The sequence below is a fragment of the Oncorhynchus keta genome, chromosome 6 (genome assembly GCF_023373465.1).
Source record: "Oncorhynchus keta strain PuntledgeMale-10-30-2019 chromosome 6, Oket_V2, whole genome shotgun sequence".
Taxonomy (NCBI): Eukaryota; Metazoa; Chordata; class Actinopteri; order Salmoniformes; family Salmonidae; genus Oncorhynchus; species Oncorhynchus keta.
Window position 1 is genome coordinate 41,546,166 of NC_068426.1, and position 18,847 is coordinate 41,565,012.

Below are 18,847 nucleotides of genomic sequence, written 5' to 3' on the forward strand. Positions count from 1 at the left end.
TATACGCATCAGTAACCACAGCTAATGAAGTCACTGAAACCCTTAATAAAGAGTTGCAGTTTGTTTTGGAATGGGTGCGTCCTGAACATGAAACTATGAGCATTGTATTTGGTACAAATCATTCCTTAAAGTTATAGACCTCAGTTGAGTCTGTTAATGAATGTTGTGGCTGTTGAACAAGTTGAGGAGACTAAATTACTTGGCCTTACCTTAGATTGTAAGCTGTCATGGTCAAGACATATAGATTCAATGGTTTTAAAGATGGGGAGAGGTCTGTCCATAATGAAGAGATGCTCTGCTTTTTGACACCACACTCTACAAAGCAAGTTCTGCCGGCTCTAGTTTTGTCTAGTCTTGATTATTGTCCAGTCATGTTGTCCAGTGCTGCAAGGAAAGACCTAGTTAACACTTCATTGTAATCAGAGGGCTAATATAAATACTATGCATGCCAGTCTCTCTTGGCTAAGAGTTGAGGAGAGACTGACTGCATCCCTTCTTTTTATAAGAAACATCAATGTGTTGAAAATCCCAAATTGTTTACATAGTCAACTTACACACAGCTCTGACACACTTACCCCACCAGACATGCCACCAGGGGTCTTTTCACAGTCCCCAAATCCAGAACAAATTCCAGAAAGCGTACAGTATTATATAGAGCCCTTATTGCATGGCACTCATATTACTCAAATAAACAGCAAACCTGGTTTCAAAAAACAGATAACATCTCACAGCGCATCGCCTCTCCACCATTTGCCCCAGATAGGTTGTGTGTATGCATTGATATGTAGGCTACGCCTTTTTTTAGGTAGTTCTGGCCTTGAGCTGTTCTTGTGTATTGATGTTCTGTATTATGTCATGTTTCATGTTTTTTTTTGTGGAACCCAGGAAGAGTAGCTGCTGCTTTTGCAACAGCTAATGGTGATCCTAACAAAATACCAAACACTCATCCTCCAGGCAGAAGAACCCGAGCTTCTGGGAGTGGAGGCTACCAGGTTGTTTACTCTACCAGGTTGTTTACTCTACCAGATTGTTTACTCTACCAGGTTGTTTACTCTACCAGGTTGTTTACTCTACCAGGTTGTTTACTCTACCAGGTTGTTTACTCTGTGAGAGTCCCTTCTTGGTAGCATTTTTATCTGGTCTTCTCTGTGGGTGTTCCTACAGTTCCTTTCCTTCATTAGGGTCTCACAGATGCTCATTAGGGCCAGGTTGGTAGGAGGGTGGTCTCCTGAAGACCTGCATCTGCAGATTGGGCAGTCCTTGGTCCCTTCCTGCTCCCTCCAGGTCTCCCCCAGGCAGGACAGTAGCACCAGCTCTTTGATGATCTCACAGCACTTCTGGGGAGTGTTAAGTTCTTCCAGAGAGAAAAGGGATGCCATACTGGACAACCGGAGAGGGAGTCAAAGGAAAGGGAAACATTTTCATTTTCTTAAAAACACCAATAATTCACAGAAAATAAAATGCAGACCAAAGAGTATAACAACTCTGTGGACAGGCACTGCCAGTACACTGTCTAAAGCTTTGCCCAAACAACCCAATAGAATCAGGAGCCTGAGTATTTGGTGAAAAGATTTAGATGCACTATTGTAAAGTGGCTGTTCCACTGGATGTCATAAGGTGAATGCACCAATTTGTAAGTCGCTCTGGATAAGAGCGTCTGCTAAATGACTTAAATGTAAATGTATGTTAAATGAGTATCCAGATTTTTGTATTTCGATTTTATGCAAATGTATTCATCTAGGCATATTGCAATTTGATGTATATTATGGAACTCAAAATGTTATTACATTTTTTGAAAGTGAAAGACAAGCAGGCTTTTGCAAAGTCTACAAGTATCTATCTCTATCATTAAACACAGGCTACACAATTCACCACGTAAAATGTTGAAAGGATGGTCTACTGAAAATAAGATAGGAGGTATATGAGGTAGCTACTTACAAGAAAACATAGTTACTGCATAGCATGTTGGGTAAAAGTCTGGGAGATGTGCAAATTCCAAAGTCAAAGGGGATGAAACTAAAGGATCTAACTGAAAAACAAACCTGTCGAGAGTAGCACTCGCTTTATAGTGGATGCAGACATATCCATCCATAAAATCTTCACCTTTTGCTTCAGGTGCACCTCATCAGACCGGAAAAAGAGTGCAATTCAAGGACCAATGGGTGGAGATAAACAGCATGCAATTTAATTGGCAACAGCTTTTTCAACAGATTTCAAAAAGCTACGGAAAATAAATCAACCACAATTCTATTAACAATATCAATTTGAGATTTTCTGTAATGAAAAAAGCACTAGTTAAATGAAGTTGAATTATCATACTATTTATCTGAGCTCACATTTATGGGATTGTGGGAGATAAGAGGAAGATACAAAATATTGTATTATTATGAACCAGTAATAAATGGATAGTTACAGTCTTGTCCCATTGCTGCAACTTAGCCTAGAAGAAAGGGGTTAAATATCAGTGTGAAATGTTTTGTTTGAATGCAGCTGTATCGACCCTTTGGGAAGAATTAAACATGGTTAAGCTTCTCTGGTGTCCGTGAGTTATTTACTCTGAAAATTATAACCTAACAACTTAAATACAAGTCAAACTAAATGCATGCTCTTCAACCGATCGCTGCCTGCACCTGCCCGCCTGTTCAACATCACTACTCTGGACGGCTCTGACTTAGAATACGTGGACAACTACAAATACCCAGGTGTCTGGTTAGACTGTAAACTCTCCTTCCAGACCCACATCAAACATCTCCAATCGAAAGTTACATCTAGAATTGGCTTCCTATTTCGCAACAAAGCATCCTTCACTCATGCTGCCAAACATACCCTTGTAAAACTGACCATCCTACCAATCCTTGACTTTGGCGATGTCATTTACAAAATAGCCTCCAATACCCTACTCAACCAATTGGATGCAGTCTATCACAGTGCAATCCGTTTTGTCACCAAAGCCCCATATACTACCCACCATTGCGACCTGTACGCTCTCGTTGGCTGGCCCTCGTTTCATACTCGTCGCCAAACCCACTGGCTCCATGTCATCTACAAGAAAGACCCTGCTAGGTAAAGTACCCCTTATCTCAGCTTGCTGGTCACCATAGCATCACCCACCTGTAGCATGCGCTCCAGCAGGTATATCGCTCTGGTCACCCCCAAAACCAATTCTTTCTTTGGCCGCCTCTCCTTCAAGTTCTCTGCTGCCAATGACTGGAACGAACTACAAAAATCTCTGAAACTGGAAACACTTATCTCCCTCACTAGCTTTAAGCACCAACTGTCAGAGCAGCTCACAGATTACTGCACCTGTACATAGCCCACCTATAATTTAGCCCAAACAACTACCTCTTTCTCTACTGTATTTATTTAATTCATTTATTTTGCTCCTTTGCACCCCATTATATTTATTTCTACTTTGCACATTCTTCCTCTGCAAATCAACCATTCCAGTGTTTTACTTGCTATATTGTATTTACTTCGCCACCATGGCCTTTTTTTGCCTTTACCTCCCTTATCTTACCTCATTTGCTCACATCGTATATAGACTTGTTTATACTGTATTATTGAGTGTATGTTTGTTTTACTCCATGTGTAACTCTGTGTCGTTGTATCTGTCGAACTGCTTTGCTTTATCTTGGCCAGGTCGCAATTGTAAATGAGAACTTGTTGTCAACTAGCCTACCTGGTTAAATAAAGGTGAAATAAAGTAAAATAAAAATAAATGCATGCACGTGTGTGTGTGTGTGTGTGACTGCTTCTTGGGTTGGGCTGGTAGTGGGATCGTGGTTGCACGAGATAACACTACATAGCAGCTCCCTGAGATCATCGTTGTGATAAGAGGATTGGCCTACATACAGTAGCAGAACAGAAGTTATCCCCTCTCTCTCCACGTGTCTTGAGGAAGCAAACACATCCAGACACGGCCCTGGCTGACACACACACACAGTCGCGGGAAGTAGGGCTGGTGAGGGTGCCGCAGCACCCCCTGAAAAATCAGAATTACAAAAAATATATTAATACAAATATATACATTACTTTGGTTAAAAGAAACATAAGTAGTGCAATGGGACTTTACTAGTATTCAGCGGATCGATATAGACTTCTGTAGCGCGGACAACAAAAAAATCTCTGCTTTGGCAAAAAGGTAGTTGTATAATTAAGAACAGTATTTGGCAGGATTCAATAGTTGGAATTGTAAGAGTCGTTGCTCTGTCCTTTGCTCTGCAATTGTCTCATGGAATCCAGAAAGAACAAAACCCTGTCCTCAAACATTCATATTAAAAGGTGCAAAGTTATGCTCAAAGACTAAAAACATCCACATCAAATGTAATATGTTTCTGGTTCAAATAACATGGAAAACTTTTTGTGCAGTATTAATTTACCATCCTTACATCCACTTAATGTGAATATACATCACTGTATTATGCATAGGCTGTTCATCTAGGTTTGTACCTGAAGTCTTTTCATCACCATGCATTGAGTACATTGAGACATCAACTGGTTTGTGATGATGTGATGCTGTGGTTAGTCGTGCTAGGGTTGTGGGAGGGTGCGATTCCCACAGGATGTACGTACTAACTACTGTTGCTCTGGATACGAGTGTCTGTTAAAAGGTCAAAGGAATGACTAGTCCATTTCTATTTTCACATAGAAAAAAGTTGCATTTGCAAAGTATTTCAACAAAGGGGAAAACATATTTTAAGCAAATATTTGTATATTCCACAAGTATTATCAGATGAAATGTTTTGTACACATAATTATCAGACTCAAGTTACAAATGCTTGTAAACACTCAAATACATTTAATTACACATTTTTTTCACAAAATAAGTACTAGTCCTATATTAGTGGACCAATATAGCGGTCCTCAGCATGGGCAAAACAAATGGTATCCCCCTCACACACCAAACTCCTTTCCGCAGCTATGTGCAAACAGAGAGAGACATGGCTTGTCCTCTGCTACCTACCACAGTCAATAACATCCCATTGACTGTACATGGAATTGATACAAGATGAAGTCATCCATAGAAAAAAATACACATTTCTTTTGAATACCTTGCAGTTGGTATGTAAAATTAATTGTCATGTACAGTGAGAGTATGTAAGTGTGTTAATATGATTGAGACATAAAGAGGGTGAAGTGCAAGAATGCATGTAATTGTGAACACCTATACAGTAAGTTACAGACTGGGCACATATCCATGTGTGAATGTGAGAGCGTGTTTAAATGAGTGTGAGGAAGAGTCTACCGCCCATGACTGTGTGTAGGTTAGCAGCAAGCATGCATGACTGCACATTCCCCCTAGCCACTTCCTGTGGACAGTGTCCAGTCCAGGGCCTTACATAACGACAGAGGAATTCAGCCCTGCCTGGAACTCTGGACCATCAGACAAGGAGAGAGAGGCCAGCGAATACCCACCGTCCCACCTACGACAATCACCTTCCCCCAGACAGAGATTCCAATGTCTTACCCCGAGCCCCGAATGAGATTACCGAGCAGCCCCAAGTCAGAGGCAGGAACAACTTCCAGGCCAGTAAGTTGGAACTGTGTTGCAGTAAGTTGGAACTGTGTTGCAGTAAGTTAGAACTGTGTTGCAGTAAGTTGGAACTGTGTTGCAGTAAGTTCGGTAAGTTGGAACTGTGTTGCAGTACGTTGGAACTGTGTTGCAGTAAGTTGGAACTGTGTTGCAGTAAGTTGGAACTGTGTTGCAGTAAGTTGGAACTGTGTTGCAGTAAGTTGGAACTGTGTTGCAGTAAGTTGGAACTGTGTTGCAGTAAGTTGGAACTGTGTTGCAGTGTTGCAGTAAGTTGGAACTGTGTTGCAGTAATTTGGAACTGCGTTGCAGTAAGTTGGAACTGTGTTGCAGTAAGTTGGAACTGTGTTGCAGTAAGTTGGAACTGTGTTGCAGTAAGTTGGAACTGTGTTGCAGTAAGTTGGAACTGTGTTGCAGTAAGTTGGAACTGTGTTGAAGTAAGTTGGAACTGTGTTGCAGTAAGTTGGAACTGTGTTGCAGTAAGTTGGAACTGTGTTGCAGTAAGTTGGAACTGTGTTGCAGTAAGTTGGAACTGTGTTGCAGTAAGTTGGAACTGTGTTGCAGTAAGTTGGAACTGTGTTGCAGTATGTTGGAACTGTGTTGCAGTAAGTTGGAACTGTGTTGCAGTAAGTTGGAACTGTGTTGCAGTAAGTTGGAACTGTGTTGCAGTAAGTTGGAACTGTGTTGCAGTAAGTTGGAACTGTGTTGCAGTAAGTTGGAACTGTGTTGCAGTAAGTTGGAACTGTGTTGCAGTAAGTTGGAACTGTGTTGCAGTAAGTTGGAACTGTGTTGCAGTAAGTTGGAACTGTGTTGCAGTAAGTTGGAACTGTGTTGCAGTACGTTGGAACTGTGTTGCAGTAAGTTGGAACTGTGTTGCAGTAAGTTGGAACTGTGTTGCAGTACGTTGGAACTGTGTTGCAGTAAGTTGGAACTGTGTTGCAGTGTTGCAGTAAGTTGGAACTGTGTTGCAGTAAGTTGGAACTGTGTTGCAGTAAGTTGGAACTGTGTTGCAGTAAGTTGGAACTGTGTTGCAGTAAGTTGGAACTGTGTTGCAGTAAGTTGGAACTGTGTTGCAGTAAGTTGGAACTGTGTTGCAGTAAGTTGGAACTGTGTTGCAGTAAGTTGGAACTGTGTTGCAGTAAGTTGGAACTGTGTTGCAGTACGTTGGAACTGTGTTGCAGTAAGTTGGAACTGTGTTGCAGTAAGTAACTGTGTTGCAGTATTTGGAACTGTGTTGCAGTATGTTGGAACTGTGTTGCAGTAAGTTGGAACTGTGTTGCAGTATGTTGGAACTGTGTTGCAGTATGTTGGAACTGTGTTGCAGTATGTTGGAACTGTGTTGCAGTATGTTGGAACCGTGTTGCAGTAAGTTGGAACTGTGTTGCAGTAAGTTGGAACTGTGTTGCAGTAAGTTGGAACTGTGTTGCAGTAAGTTGGAACTGTGTTGCAATGTTGGAACTGTGTTGCAGTATGTTGGAACTGTGTTGCAGTAAGTTGGAACTGTGTTGCAGTAAGTTGGAACTGTGTTGCAGTACGTTGGAACTGTGTTGCAGTAAGTTGGAACTGTGTTGCAGTATGTTGGAACTGTGTTGCAGTATGTTGGAACTGTGTTGCAGTATGTTGGAACTGTGTTGCAGTATGTTGGAACCGTGTTGCAGTAAGTTGGAACTGTGTTGCAGTAAGTTGGAACTGTGTTGAAGTAAGTTGGAACTGTGTCGCAGTAAGTTGGAACTGTGTTGCAGTAAGTTGGAACTGTGTTGCAGTAAGTTGGAACTGTGTTGCAGTAAGTTGGAACTGTGTTGCAGTAAGTTGGAACTGTATTGCAGTATGTTGGAACTGTGTTGCAGTATGTTGGAACTGTGTTGCAGTATGTTGGAACTGTGTTGCAGTAAGTTGGAACTGTATTGCAGTAAGTTGGAACTGTGTTGCAGTAAGTTGGAACTGTGTTGCAGTAAGTTGGAACTGTGTTGCAGTAAGTTCGGTAAGTTGGAACTGTGTTGCCGTAAGTTGGAACTGTGTTGCAGTACGTTGGAACTGTGTTGCAGTAAGTTGGAACTGTGTTGCAGTAAGTTGGAACTGTATCGCAACTGTTCAATAATGATTCCCAATTGAAACACGTAGGTTTACACAATATCATCTTCTGCTCTAGCAAGCTTCAAAGTACTCTAGAAACATTAGCCTGATCCAAGCTTCAAAGTACTCTAGAAACATTAGCCTGATCCAAGCCTCAAAGGGCTGCAGTGTAGAACACATAAATAGCATTTATGGACAAACCATCTATTGGTTATAGATGGACAGTACTCTAGAAACATTAGCCTGATCCAAGATCTGTTTTTTCAGTCTTGCCAGAGTTGATCTGGAAACAGGGTAAAGAAACACAAAGGTTGAGGTTAAAATACAGATGCCGTATCTTAAATTGAGCCAGTTTTACACAGAAGAAAAATAATCCTGCAGCAACAGGAAATGTGAATTGGAATTGACATTTTTTTAGGGGTTGATACATTTTTGTTTTTTTGCATTTCTTGCTGTGCAGGAATATTCCTGCAACAACAGGATGATCACATTAAGATTCAGCATCTGTAGATGTTATGATTATGGATCAGTCAGCAGTCATAGATCCTATCTAGGTCCAGGAACGGACCAGAAAAAAACTATGGGCCCTAGTGAGTCAAGTCCTGTGATCCTAAACCCTTCCGTAGCCCATCGACAGGAGTGGTAGACCTGACATATCTGACATAGTCAGCATCCTCCATCATGTGATAGCTTTAGTGGCCAATGCTTTGTAAACAAATACAGTGTGACCACCACACCAGAAATATTCCTTAGAATATGGTATTTGACCGTTTTCTCCTTCTGTAGCTCAGTTGGTAGAGCATGGCGCTTGTAATGCCAGGGTAGTGGGTTCGATTCCCGGGACCACCCATACGTAGAATGTATGCACACATGACTGTAAGTCGCTTTGGATAAAAGCGTCTGCTAAATGGCATATATTATTATTATTATTTTCATAAAAATAAAAAAAAGCATTATTATAAATGATTTGTGTTATACATGTCTGCTCTTCAGTTCAACTTCTAAAATACTGGATTGGTTTGAGCAAATAGGTCACTACATCACAGACTTTCCTACAAAAATACCACTCGTTGAATGACAAGAAATACAGAATGTAAAAGATGAGAACAAGTAACATTGACTTGTGTATGAAAAACAAAAAAAACATGTCAACCCAATTAATTGGTTACAAAGTTACATGTTAATCGAAAGGTTAACCTTTTTCTTCCGAGAGTAGTGTCCCCACGACCTTCAGAGGGAGTCAATTGACTTCAACATTCTGTAGCATATAGGTAGCCTGGCGGTTAAGAGCATTGGGCTAGTAACTGAAAGGTTGCTGGTTCAAATTCCCGAGCCAACTAGGTGAAACATCTGTCTATGTGCCCGTGAGCAAGGCATCTGCAAGTTGCTCTGGATAAAAGCGTCTGCTATGTGACTAAGATGTAAAATAATACAGTACTACATGAAGATGTACTAGCTAGAGCACAACAGTGTACACTTCATAGAGCATTGCTGAGAGGCACAAACTGCTATTGTAGCATTGCAGTCTGATGACAATGCATTCTTTAGGATTTCCCTCATATGAAAAATATCTGTTCCCTCTCTTACAAAGCAGTATTCTCTACTGCTCTTATCAGGCCCATCCACTGAGATTGGTCACAGATTGAAGCGGTCACCAATAAAGTCAGAACACGCATACGAGGACACCGCCGCGAGAATCTGAACGGCCATGGAGATGCAGGGCACCTGGGCGATCACGTAGGCCAGGGAGCGCGTGGGTGCCCGCAGGACACAGAGGTAGGCCAGCGTATGGAGCATGCGGAATAGGAAGAAGACCAGGAAGTGAGCGCGGGCCACGGCCAGCGACGGGCCAATCAGGGAGTAGACGGCCCCCAGGAACAGGAAGGGGACGATATTCTCCATGTCGTTACGGTGAGCCCTGAAACACACAAAAGATAATATTAGATTACATGTATATTTTTAGATATGGAATATATTCATATTCATTATCACGAAGGTATGGGTTTTTAAGAGAATAACTAAGCTGTTTGTACTCAGCTAGTAGCCTGGATACACACAACTGCTCTCCATGCTCACACATCTGTTGAATCATAAGTTAATTCCCAGAATTTACGGTTGTCTGACTCAGCCGTCTGGCACTGACCCAAACAGTGAAAACACTTCCGCTATGATTACTCAACATCACACACACTGACAAACACACTTTTTCGACATTAGGGAGGGGTTTCAGCCTCGTGAATAACAGAGGGAAATACCTCCATCTTAGCATGACCAAGATGAGTACACGCATGCACGCTCACACACACACACACACACACACACACACACACACACACACACACACACACACACACACACACACACACACACACACACACACACACACACACACACACACACACACACACACACACACACACACACACACACACACACACACACACACACACGCATTTATTTTTATTTTACTTTATTTCACCTTTATTTAACCAGGTAGGCTAGTTGACAACAAGTTTTCATTTACAATTGCGACCTGGCCAAGATAAAGCAAAGCAGTTCGACAGATACAACGACACAGAGTTACACATGGAGTAAAACAAACATACACTCAATAATACAGTATAAACAAGTCTATATACGATGTGAGCATCGAAACCGTCCATTACAAGAGCCTGGGAGTATAGCTGCTTATCCAGGTCTCTTCCTAAAAGTGAATTTATTTTTATTTATTTCAACCTTTATTTAACCAGGTAGGCAAGTTGAGAACAAGTTCTCATTTACAACTGCGACCTGGCCAAGATAAAGCAAAGCAGTTCGACACATACAACAACACAGAGTTACACATGGAGTAAAACAAAAATGCAGTCAATAATACAGTAGAAAAATAAGAAAATAAGTCTATATACAATGTGAGCAAATGAGGTGAGATAAGGGAGGTAAAGGCAAAAAATAGGCCATGGTGGCAAAGTAAATACAATGTGCAAAGTAGAGATTGAAATAATGGGGTGCAAAGGAGCAAAATAAATAAATAAATAAAATAAATACAGTAGGGAAAGAGGTAGTTGTTTGGGCTAAATTATAGGTGGGCTATGTACAGGTGCAGTAATCTGTGAGCTGCTCTGACAGCTGGTGCTTAAAGCTAGTGAGGGAGATAAGTGTTTCCAGTTTCAGAGATTTTTGTAGTTCGTTCCAGACATTGGCAGCAGAGAACTGGGAGGAGAGGCGGCCAAAGGAAGAATTGGTTTTGGGGGTGACCAGAGAGATATACCTGCTGGTGTGTGTGCTACAGGTGGGTGATGCTATGGTGATCAGAGAGCTGAGATAAGAGGGGACTTAACCTAGTAGGTTCTTGTAGATGACTTGGAGCCAGTGAGTTTGGCGACGAGTATGAAGCGAGGGCCAGCCAACGAGAGCGTACAGGTTGCAGTGGTGGGTAGTATATGGGGCTTTGGTGACAAAACGGATGGCGCTGTGATAGACTGCATCCAATTTATTGAGTAGTGTGTTGGAGGCTATTTTGTAAATGACATCGCCGAAGTCGAGGATTGGTAGGATGGTCAGTTTTACAAGGGTATGTTTGGCAGCATGAGTGAAGGATGCTTTGTTGCCAAATAGGAAGCCAATTCTAGATTTAACTTTGGATTGGAGATGTTTGATGTGAATCTGGAAGGAGAGTTTACAGTCTAACCAGACACCTAGGTATTTGTAGTTGTCCACATATTCTAAGTCAGTACCGTCCAGAGTAGTGATGTTGGACGGAGGGGCAGGTGCAGTTAGCGATCGGTTGAAGAGCATGCATTTAGTTAACTTGTATTTAAGAGCAATTGGAGGCCACGAAAGGAGAGTTGTATGGCATTGAAGCTCATCTGGAGGGTTGTTAACACAGTGTCCAAAGAAGGGCCAGAAATATACAGAATGGTGTCGTCTGCGTAGAGGTTGTCTGTGTAGAGGCTCACCAGCAGCAAGAGCGACATCATTGATGTATACAGAGAAGAGGGTCGGGTCCAAGAATTGAACCCCATAGAGACTGCCAGACACCCGGACAACAGGCCCTCCGATTTGACACACTGAACTCTATCAGAGAAGTAGTTGGTGAACCAGGTGAGGCAGTCACTAGCGACACCAAGGCTGTTGAATCTGCCGATAAGAATGTGTTGATTGACAGTGTCGAAAGCCTTGGCCAGATCAATGAATACGGCTGCACAGTATTATTTCTTATCGATGGCGGTTAAGATATCGTTTAGGACCTTGAGCGTGGCTGAGGTGCACCCATGACCAGCTCTGAAACCAGATTGCATAGCGGAGAAGGTATGGTGGGATTCGAAATGGTCGGTAATCTGTTTGTTGACTTGGCTTTCGAAGACCTTAGAAAGGCAGGGTAAGATAGAATAGGTCTGTAGCAGTTTGGGTAAAGAGTGTCCCCCCCCTTTAAAGAGGGGGATGACCGCAGCTGCTTTCCAATCTTTGGGAATCTCAGACGACATGAAAGAGAGGTTGAACAAGCTAGTAATAGGGGTTGCAACAATTTCAGCGGATAATTTTAGAAAGAAAGGGTCCAGATTGTCTAGCCTGGCTGATTTGTAGGGGTCATGGTTTTGCAGCTCTTTCAGAACATCAGCTGACTGGATTTGGGAGAAAGAGAAATGGGGAAGGCTTTGGTGAGTTGCTGTGGGTGGTGCCGGGCTGTTGACCGGGGTAGGGGTAGCCAGGTGGAAAGCATGGCCAGCCATAGAAAAATGCTTCTTGAAATTCTCAATTATAGTGGATTTATCAGTGGTGACAGTGTTTCCTATCCTCAGTGCAGTGGGCAGCTGGGAGGAGGTGTTCTTATTCTACATGGACTTTACAGTGTCACAGAACTTTTTTTTAGTTTGTGTTGCAGGAAGCAAATTTCTGCTTGAAAAAGCTAGCCTTGGCTTTTCTAACTGCCTGTGTATATTGGTTTCTAGCTTCCTTGAAAAGTTGCATATCACGGGAGCTGTTCGATGCTTGTATTGGTTAAGGGCAGTCAGTTCTGGGGAGAACCAAAGGCTATATTCCTGTTCCTGGTTCTAAATTTCTTTAATGGGGCATGCTTATTTAAGATGGTTAGGAAGGCATTTAAAAAAAACAGGCATCCTCTACTGACGGGATGAGATCAATATCCTTCCAGGATACCCCGGCCAGATCGATTAGAAAGGCTTCCTCTCCTCTGACTGACACACACTTTTACACAAGAGGAACATTCCTCTCAGGTATTCAAGTCTCTGTCTCTAAATTGACCTATAGAATGTCTCTATTTAAGCTTTACCGTCGGCTAGCTGAGTCAGTTGTAAAACACAGACTATGGATTTCAATTACCCTCAAGAGCCTAAACAGTTGTAGACTAAATACTACACATTTTCATTCCAATGAAATCAGATTTGCTCAGAAAAAGGAAAAGGAAGGAAGAGGAAGGTTGAATCTCAGATAACTTCAGTGTGTTGTTCATCTTACTTTGTTTAATTAAAGTACCACTCAACATCAAGATATGGAAAAGGACCCAGGACCTGCCATGGATTTGACTAAACAAAATGTACTTGTACTTGTGACCTTTAAATATTTGATTATTTTGGCAGAGCTGGACAAGCATATACCCCTCTAGTTTTAAGATGAATAGGAGTGCAGACGGAAACCACCATTAAATGGCTTCCCCTCTGGCTACAAAGCCACTCCTGTACTAATATTATTGTAGGAGACCTGCCCTGATAAGAATTAAACTTCACTCCACGCAATTACATTTTTTTTTGTAGGGGTTGATACATTTTTCATTGGGCAAATCAAGTCTGAAATGTTAAAGTACATGGAAATGAAACTTGAGAAGCCTTTTAATAAAACTCTGCACAAATCATTGGACCTAAATGATACCAGTCATGAAGCATATTCCATTTTATTGTGCATCAGTGCATGAATGCCTGCTCAGCTTAACATATTTCCAGTCACAAGTGGCTCTTGTCAGAGAGGGCCCCAAGTGAAGGAGAAAAGTTTTTTTAAATTTTTTTTATTCCGCTGTCATGGATCATAACCCGACAAGTTAAAACAACACAGACACCTGAACCATATCCCCAGCCCCAGGCTGGAGAACAAACATCCATGAATTTAAAACAAAAGTGCCACAAATGATCTCTAAAGATTTCAACCAAATCCAGATAAAATTCTCCATTCACATGTTTAAGAAAAATACAAAAGTTTCCTAATACTGTTCAATTTCAGACCACTTAAAATGTAGTCATATTGCTACCACCAATGTCAATAGGCAAGGCTACATTCAAACCAGATGACAGTAATCATTCCTCTCACCTTTGGCACCGCTCTACATCTGGATCCTCTCTGAAGTGCTGGAGGCCACCATGTCTCTGCGCGTCCTCTGGGTTCGCGAAAGCCTTCACATGAGAGAGAGAATGAATACCCTGACCAATGTTTATACATCGCAGACTCTGACTTTAGGAACTACGACACGCTCAAAGCATACATCAAATACTGAATTAGCCTCCTAAAAAATGTCTTTTACCTTTTTGCGCAGCCTTACTTGTCCAGTGATGATTGCTATGATGTACATCTTGATTACCAGGAGAACACTATAGAATACAAAACAGGAAAAAACTTTGTTCTCTAACATCATTATTTGGTATGATCTTCCCATTCCCAAATTAAGTACTGCTGGTGATGTGTGCCTAACGGGAAAGTGTGTGTGAGTGGGCTGGATCCCCAGTCTAAACACTTTCACTGACGCACATTTTGGAGGGGCTGGTCTGGTGTCTCTCTCTCATTCGCTCTCTCTCGCTCTCTCTCTCTCTAGCTTCGTTTACACCTTGCATTAACATGTAGGTTTTGTGATCTGATCAGGAGGATACAATCACTATCTAATCAAGGTTTGACGCTGGAGGGAATAGCAGACATTTTATGGGCTCCTGAACAATTGTGCTATTTTGTGTGTGACTGGGTGGCCACTCAATCATTACGTTTGCAGAAGACACAGCAGTTGTTTGGCCTGATTAACTACAATGATAAGACAGCCTACAGGGAGGAGCTGAGGGCCCTGGCAGAGTGGTGACAGGAAAATAACTCTCAACAAAACAAAGGAGTTGATTGTGGACTTCTGGAAACAGCAGAGGGTGCCCGCCCCTATCCACATTGATGGGGCCGCAGTGGAGAAGGTGGAAAGCAAAAATGTCCTCTGCGTACACATCACTGTCTAAAATGGTTCACCCACACAGACAGTGTGATGGCGAATGCGCAACAGTACCTCTTCAACCTCAGGAGGCTGAAGAAATTCGGCTTGGCCCCTAACAAAGTTTTACAGATGCACAATTGAGAGCATCCTGTCGGGCTGTAACACTGCCTGGTACGGCAACTGCACAGCCAGCAATCGCAATCGCAATCGCAGGTCATCAACCACCCGAGCCACAGCCTGTCCACCCCGCCATCATCCAGAAAGCGAGGTCAGTACAGGTGCATCCAAGCCCGAGAGACTGAAAAACAGCTTCTATCTCAAGGCCATCAGACTGTTAAATAGCCATCACTAGCCGGCTACCACCCGGCTACTCAACCCTGCATCGTAGAAGCTGCTGCCCTATATACAGTGGGGCAAAAAAGTATTTAGTCAGCCACCAATTGTGCAGGTTCTCCCACTTAAAAAATATGAGAGAGGCCTGTCATTTTCATCATAGGTACACTTCAACTATGACAGACAAAATTAGAAAAAAATCCAGAAAATCACATTGTAGGATTTTAAATGAATTTATTTGCAAATTATGGTGGAAAATAAGTATTTGGTCACCTACAAACAAGCAAGATTTCTGGCTCTCACAGACCTGTAACTTCATCTTTAAGAGGCTCCTCTGTCCTCCACTCGTTACCTGTATTAATGGCACCTGTTTGAACTAGTTATCAGTATAAAATACTAAATACTTTTTTTGCCCAACTGTACATAGACATGGAATCACTGGCCACTTTAATAATGGAACACTAGTCATTTTAATCATGTTTACATACTGCTTTACTCATCTCATACAGTATATATATATGAGACATTGCTCGTCCTAATATTTATATATTTCTAAGTTCCATTCTTTTATTTTTAGATTTGTGTGTTGTAAATTGTTAGATACTACGGCACTGTTGGAGCTAGGAACACAAGCATTTCGCTACACTTGCAATAACATCTGCTAAAAATGTGTATGTGACCAATAACATTTGATTTCAGTTGGACGAGGACTTCTACTTCAATTGGTCAGAGGCCAAAGACATATTCATTATCCCAGACCAGACCCAAATCCCGACACTCGAAGAAGGAAGAGATGGCGCTATAAAGGCTGGCGTGCTGGACACCTGCCGAGACTACGTCGAAGAGTGGATAAATTCGCCTCTACTCTCCGTTCTATTGACGAATGTGCAATTACTGGAGAATAAACTGGATGAGCTCCATTCGAGACTATTCTATCAACGGGATCCGAAGAACTGTAATATCCTGTGTTTTGTGGCTGAACAAGAACATGGTAAATATAAATCTAGCTGTTTTTTCTATATATCGGCAGGACATAACGGTGGCATCAGGGAAGCTCCAGGGAGGGGGTTTGTGTCTCTTTGTTCAACAACAACTGGTGCGCCATCTGTAATATTAAGGAAATCTCTAGGTTCTGCTCGCCTGAATTAGAATACCTCATGATAAGCTATAGGACATACTATTTACCAAGAGAGTTTATAACTATATTTTTCATAGCTGTCTATTTACCACCACAAACTGATGCTGGCACAAAGACCGCACTGTATAGGGCCATAAGCAAACAGGAAAATGCTCATCTAGAGGCGACACTCCTAGTGGTCGGGGACTTTACTGCAGGAAAACTGAAATAGTTTTTTTACCTAATTTCTACTAGCATGTCACCTGTGCAACCAGAGGCCAAAAACTCTATTTCATCACTATTCCACACACAGAAATGCATAAAAACCCTAAATCTGACCATAACTCTATGCTCCTGATTCCTGCTTACAAGCAAAAACTCAAACAAGAAGCACCAGTGATACGTTAAAAACAGAAGTGGTCCGATGAAGCGGATGCTAAGCTACAGGACTGTTTCACTAGGGCACAAACTGGAATATGTTCTGGGATGCATCCGATGCCACTTCAGTTACCGGCTGCATTAAGAAGTGCATCGATGATGTCGTCCCCACGGTGATGGTGCGGATGTTGCCTGGACGACAGCACAGGGCGCACAACAAAACAAATGCCCCAAACACAGGGACTTAAACTGTCCAGGCAAACCCAATGAAAAGGGGAAACACGTAACCCACAGACGTGCACACACGTTACACAAAACAATCGCTGCATAAAGAGTAGGCGGGGCCTACTGGTAAACCCGGACCAATCAGCCTAAAACACCAACAGGTGAAACCAATAAACAGAAAGGGGAAAAAAAGGATCCGTGGCAGCTAGTAGGCCGGTGACGAGGACCGCCGAGCGCCACTCGAACGGGAAGGGGAGCCACCTTCGGTAGGACTCGTGACAATAAGGGGCTTTGATGACTAAACGGATGGCGCTGTGATAGACTGCATCCAATTTGCTGAGTAGAGTGTTGGAGGCTATTTTGTAAATGACATCGCCGAAGTCAAGGATCGGTAGGATAGTCAGTTTTACGAGGGTATGTTGGGCAGCATGAGTGAAGGGTACTTTGTTGCGAAATACGGAAGCCGATTCTAGAAGCCGATTCTTTAATTTTGTATTGGAGATACTTAATGTGAGTCTGGAAGGAGAGTTTACAGTCTAAACAGACACCTAGGAATTTGTAATTGTCCACATATTCTAAGTCAGAACCGTCCAGAGTAGTGATGCTGGATGGGCGGGCAGGTGTGGGCAGCGATCGGTTGAAGAGCATGCATTTAGTTTTACTTGCATTTAAGAGCAGTTGGAGGCCACGGAAGGAGAGTTGTATGGCATTGAAGCTCGTCTGGAGGTTAGTTAACACAGTGTCCAAAGAAGGGCCAGAAGTATACAGAATGGTGTCGTCTGTGTAGAGGTGGATCAGAGACTCACCAGCAGCAAGAGCGACATCATTGATGTATACAGAGAAAAGAGTCGGTTCGAGAATTTAACCCCCATAGAGACTGCCAGAGGTCCGGACAACAGGCCCTCAGATTTGACACACTGAACTCTATCTGAGAAGTAGTTGGTGAACCAGGTTAGGCAGTCACTAGCGATCCCAAGGCTGTTGAATCTGCCGATAAGAATGTGTTGATTGGCAGAGTGGAAAGCCTTGGCCAGGTCGATGAATAGTGCTGCACAGTATATTATTTTATCGATGGCGGTTCTGATATCGTTTAGGACCTTGAGCGTGGCTGAGGTGCACCCATGACCAGTTCGGAAATCAGATTGCATTGCGGAGAAGGTACGGTGGGATTTGAAATGGTCGGTGATCTGTTTGTTCACTTGGTTTTCGAAGACCTTAGAAAAGGCAGAGTAGGATAGATAATAACAATCTTTGGGGATCTCAGACAATACAAAAGAGAGGTTGAACAGGCTAGTAATAGGGGTTGCAACATTTGCGGCAGATATTTTTAGGAAGAGAGGATCCTGATTGTCTAGCCCAGCTGATTTGTAGGGGTCCAGATTTTGCAACTCTTTCAGAACATCAGCTATCTGGATTTGGGTGAAGGGGGAATGGGGAGTTTTTGGGCAAGTTGCTGTGGGGGGTGCAGGGCTGTTGACTGGGGTAGGGGTAGTCGGGTGGAAAGCATGGCCAGCCGTAGAAAAATGCTTATTCGATGGTGACAGTGTTTCCTAGCCTCAGTGCAGTGGGCAGCTGGGAGGAGGTGCTCTTATTCCCCATGCACTTTACAGTGTCCCAGAACTTTTTGGAGTTTGTGCTACAGGATGCAATTTTTTTTGCTTTCCTAACGGCCTGTATCTTCCATAAATCAGCAAATGCGATGATGCACGGAACTTATTTATTATAAAAGTGTATTTTTACGGTGAAAATGTGCTCCCGCAAACTTGAATCTCACACGCTGCCTATGCATAGCCTAGTGATTTTGCTGTTGGTTACTCGTCTTGCCGGCTGTGGAAAATTCAACGTGGAGAGTTTTTCTAACATCTTCAAAGTGTGTGGTAATGACACGCCATCCTCGACTTGCATCTTCTTCTGTTAAGATGAATTACCTTCCATCTAAATGGGATTTCTGTCATTCTGAGCACCATGGGTGGACGTCCTAATCGGGTTAAGCACCTAA

General features: G+C 42.5%; 2 protein-coding genes across 2 annotated transcripts in view; one reads left to right on the plus strand and one right to left on the minus strand.

The window, feature by feature from the left end:
* LOC127930804 (uncharacterized) overlaps positions 1 to 18,847 on the plus strand; it is a 300,690-nt gene that overhangs the window by 200,939 nt on the left and 80,904 nt on the right. The window lies entirely within an intron of this gene.
* LOC118373091 (prostaglandin E synthase-like) lies at positions 6,986 to 14,355 on the minus strand. The gene is made up of 3 exons (XM_035759160.2): positions 14,133 to 14,355; positions 13,922 to 14,004; positions 6,986 to 9,521 (listed from the first exon to the last, which is right to left on the minus strand). Exons 1-3 carry the CDS (start codon positions 14,262 to 14,264, stop codon positions 9,239 to 9,241), a joined length of 498 nt encoding a protein of 165 aa, XP_035615053.1. The 5' UTR covers positions 14,265 to 14,355; the 3' UTR covers positions 6,986 to 9,238.

Coding starts and splice junctions, on each gene's coding strand:
- LOC118373091 (XM_035759160.2), bottom strand. CDS start 14,264: ATGGGAAGATCATACCAAATAATGATGTTAGAGAACAAAGTTTTTTCC. Junction 14,005..14,132: donor AAGTAAGGCTGCGCAAAAAG/GTAAAAGACATT, acceptor TCTCATGTGAAG/GCTTTCGCGAACCCAGAGGA. Junction 9,522..13,921: donor GATGTAGAGCGGTGCCAAAG/GTGAGAGGAATG, acceptor TGTGTGTTTCAG/GGCTCACCGTAACGACATGG.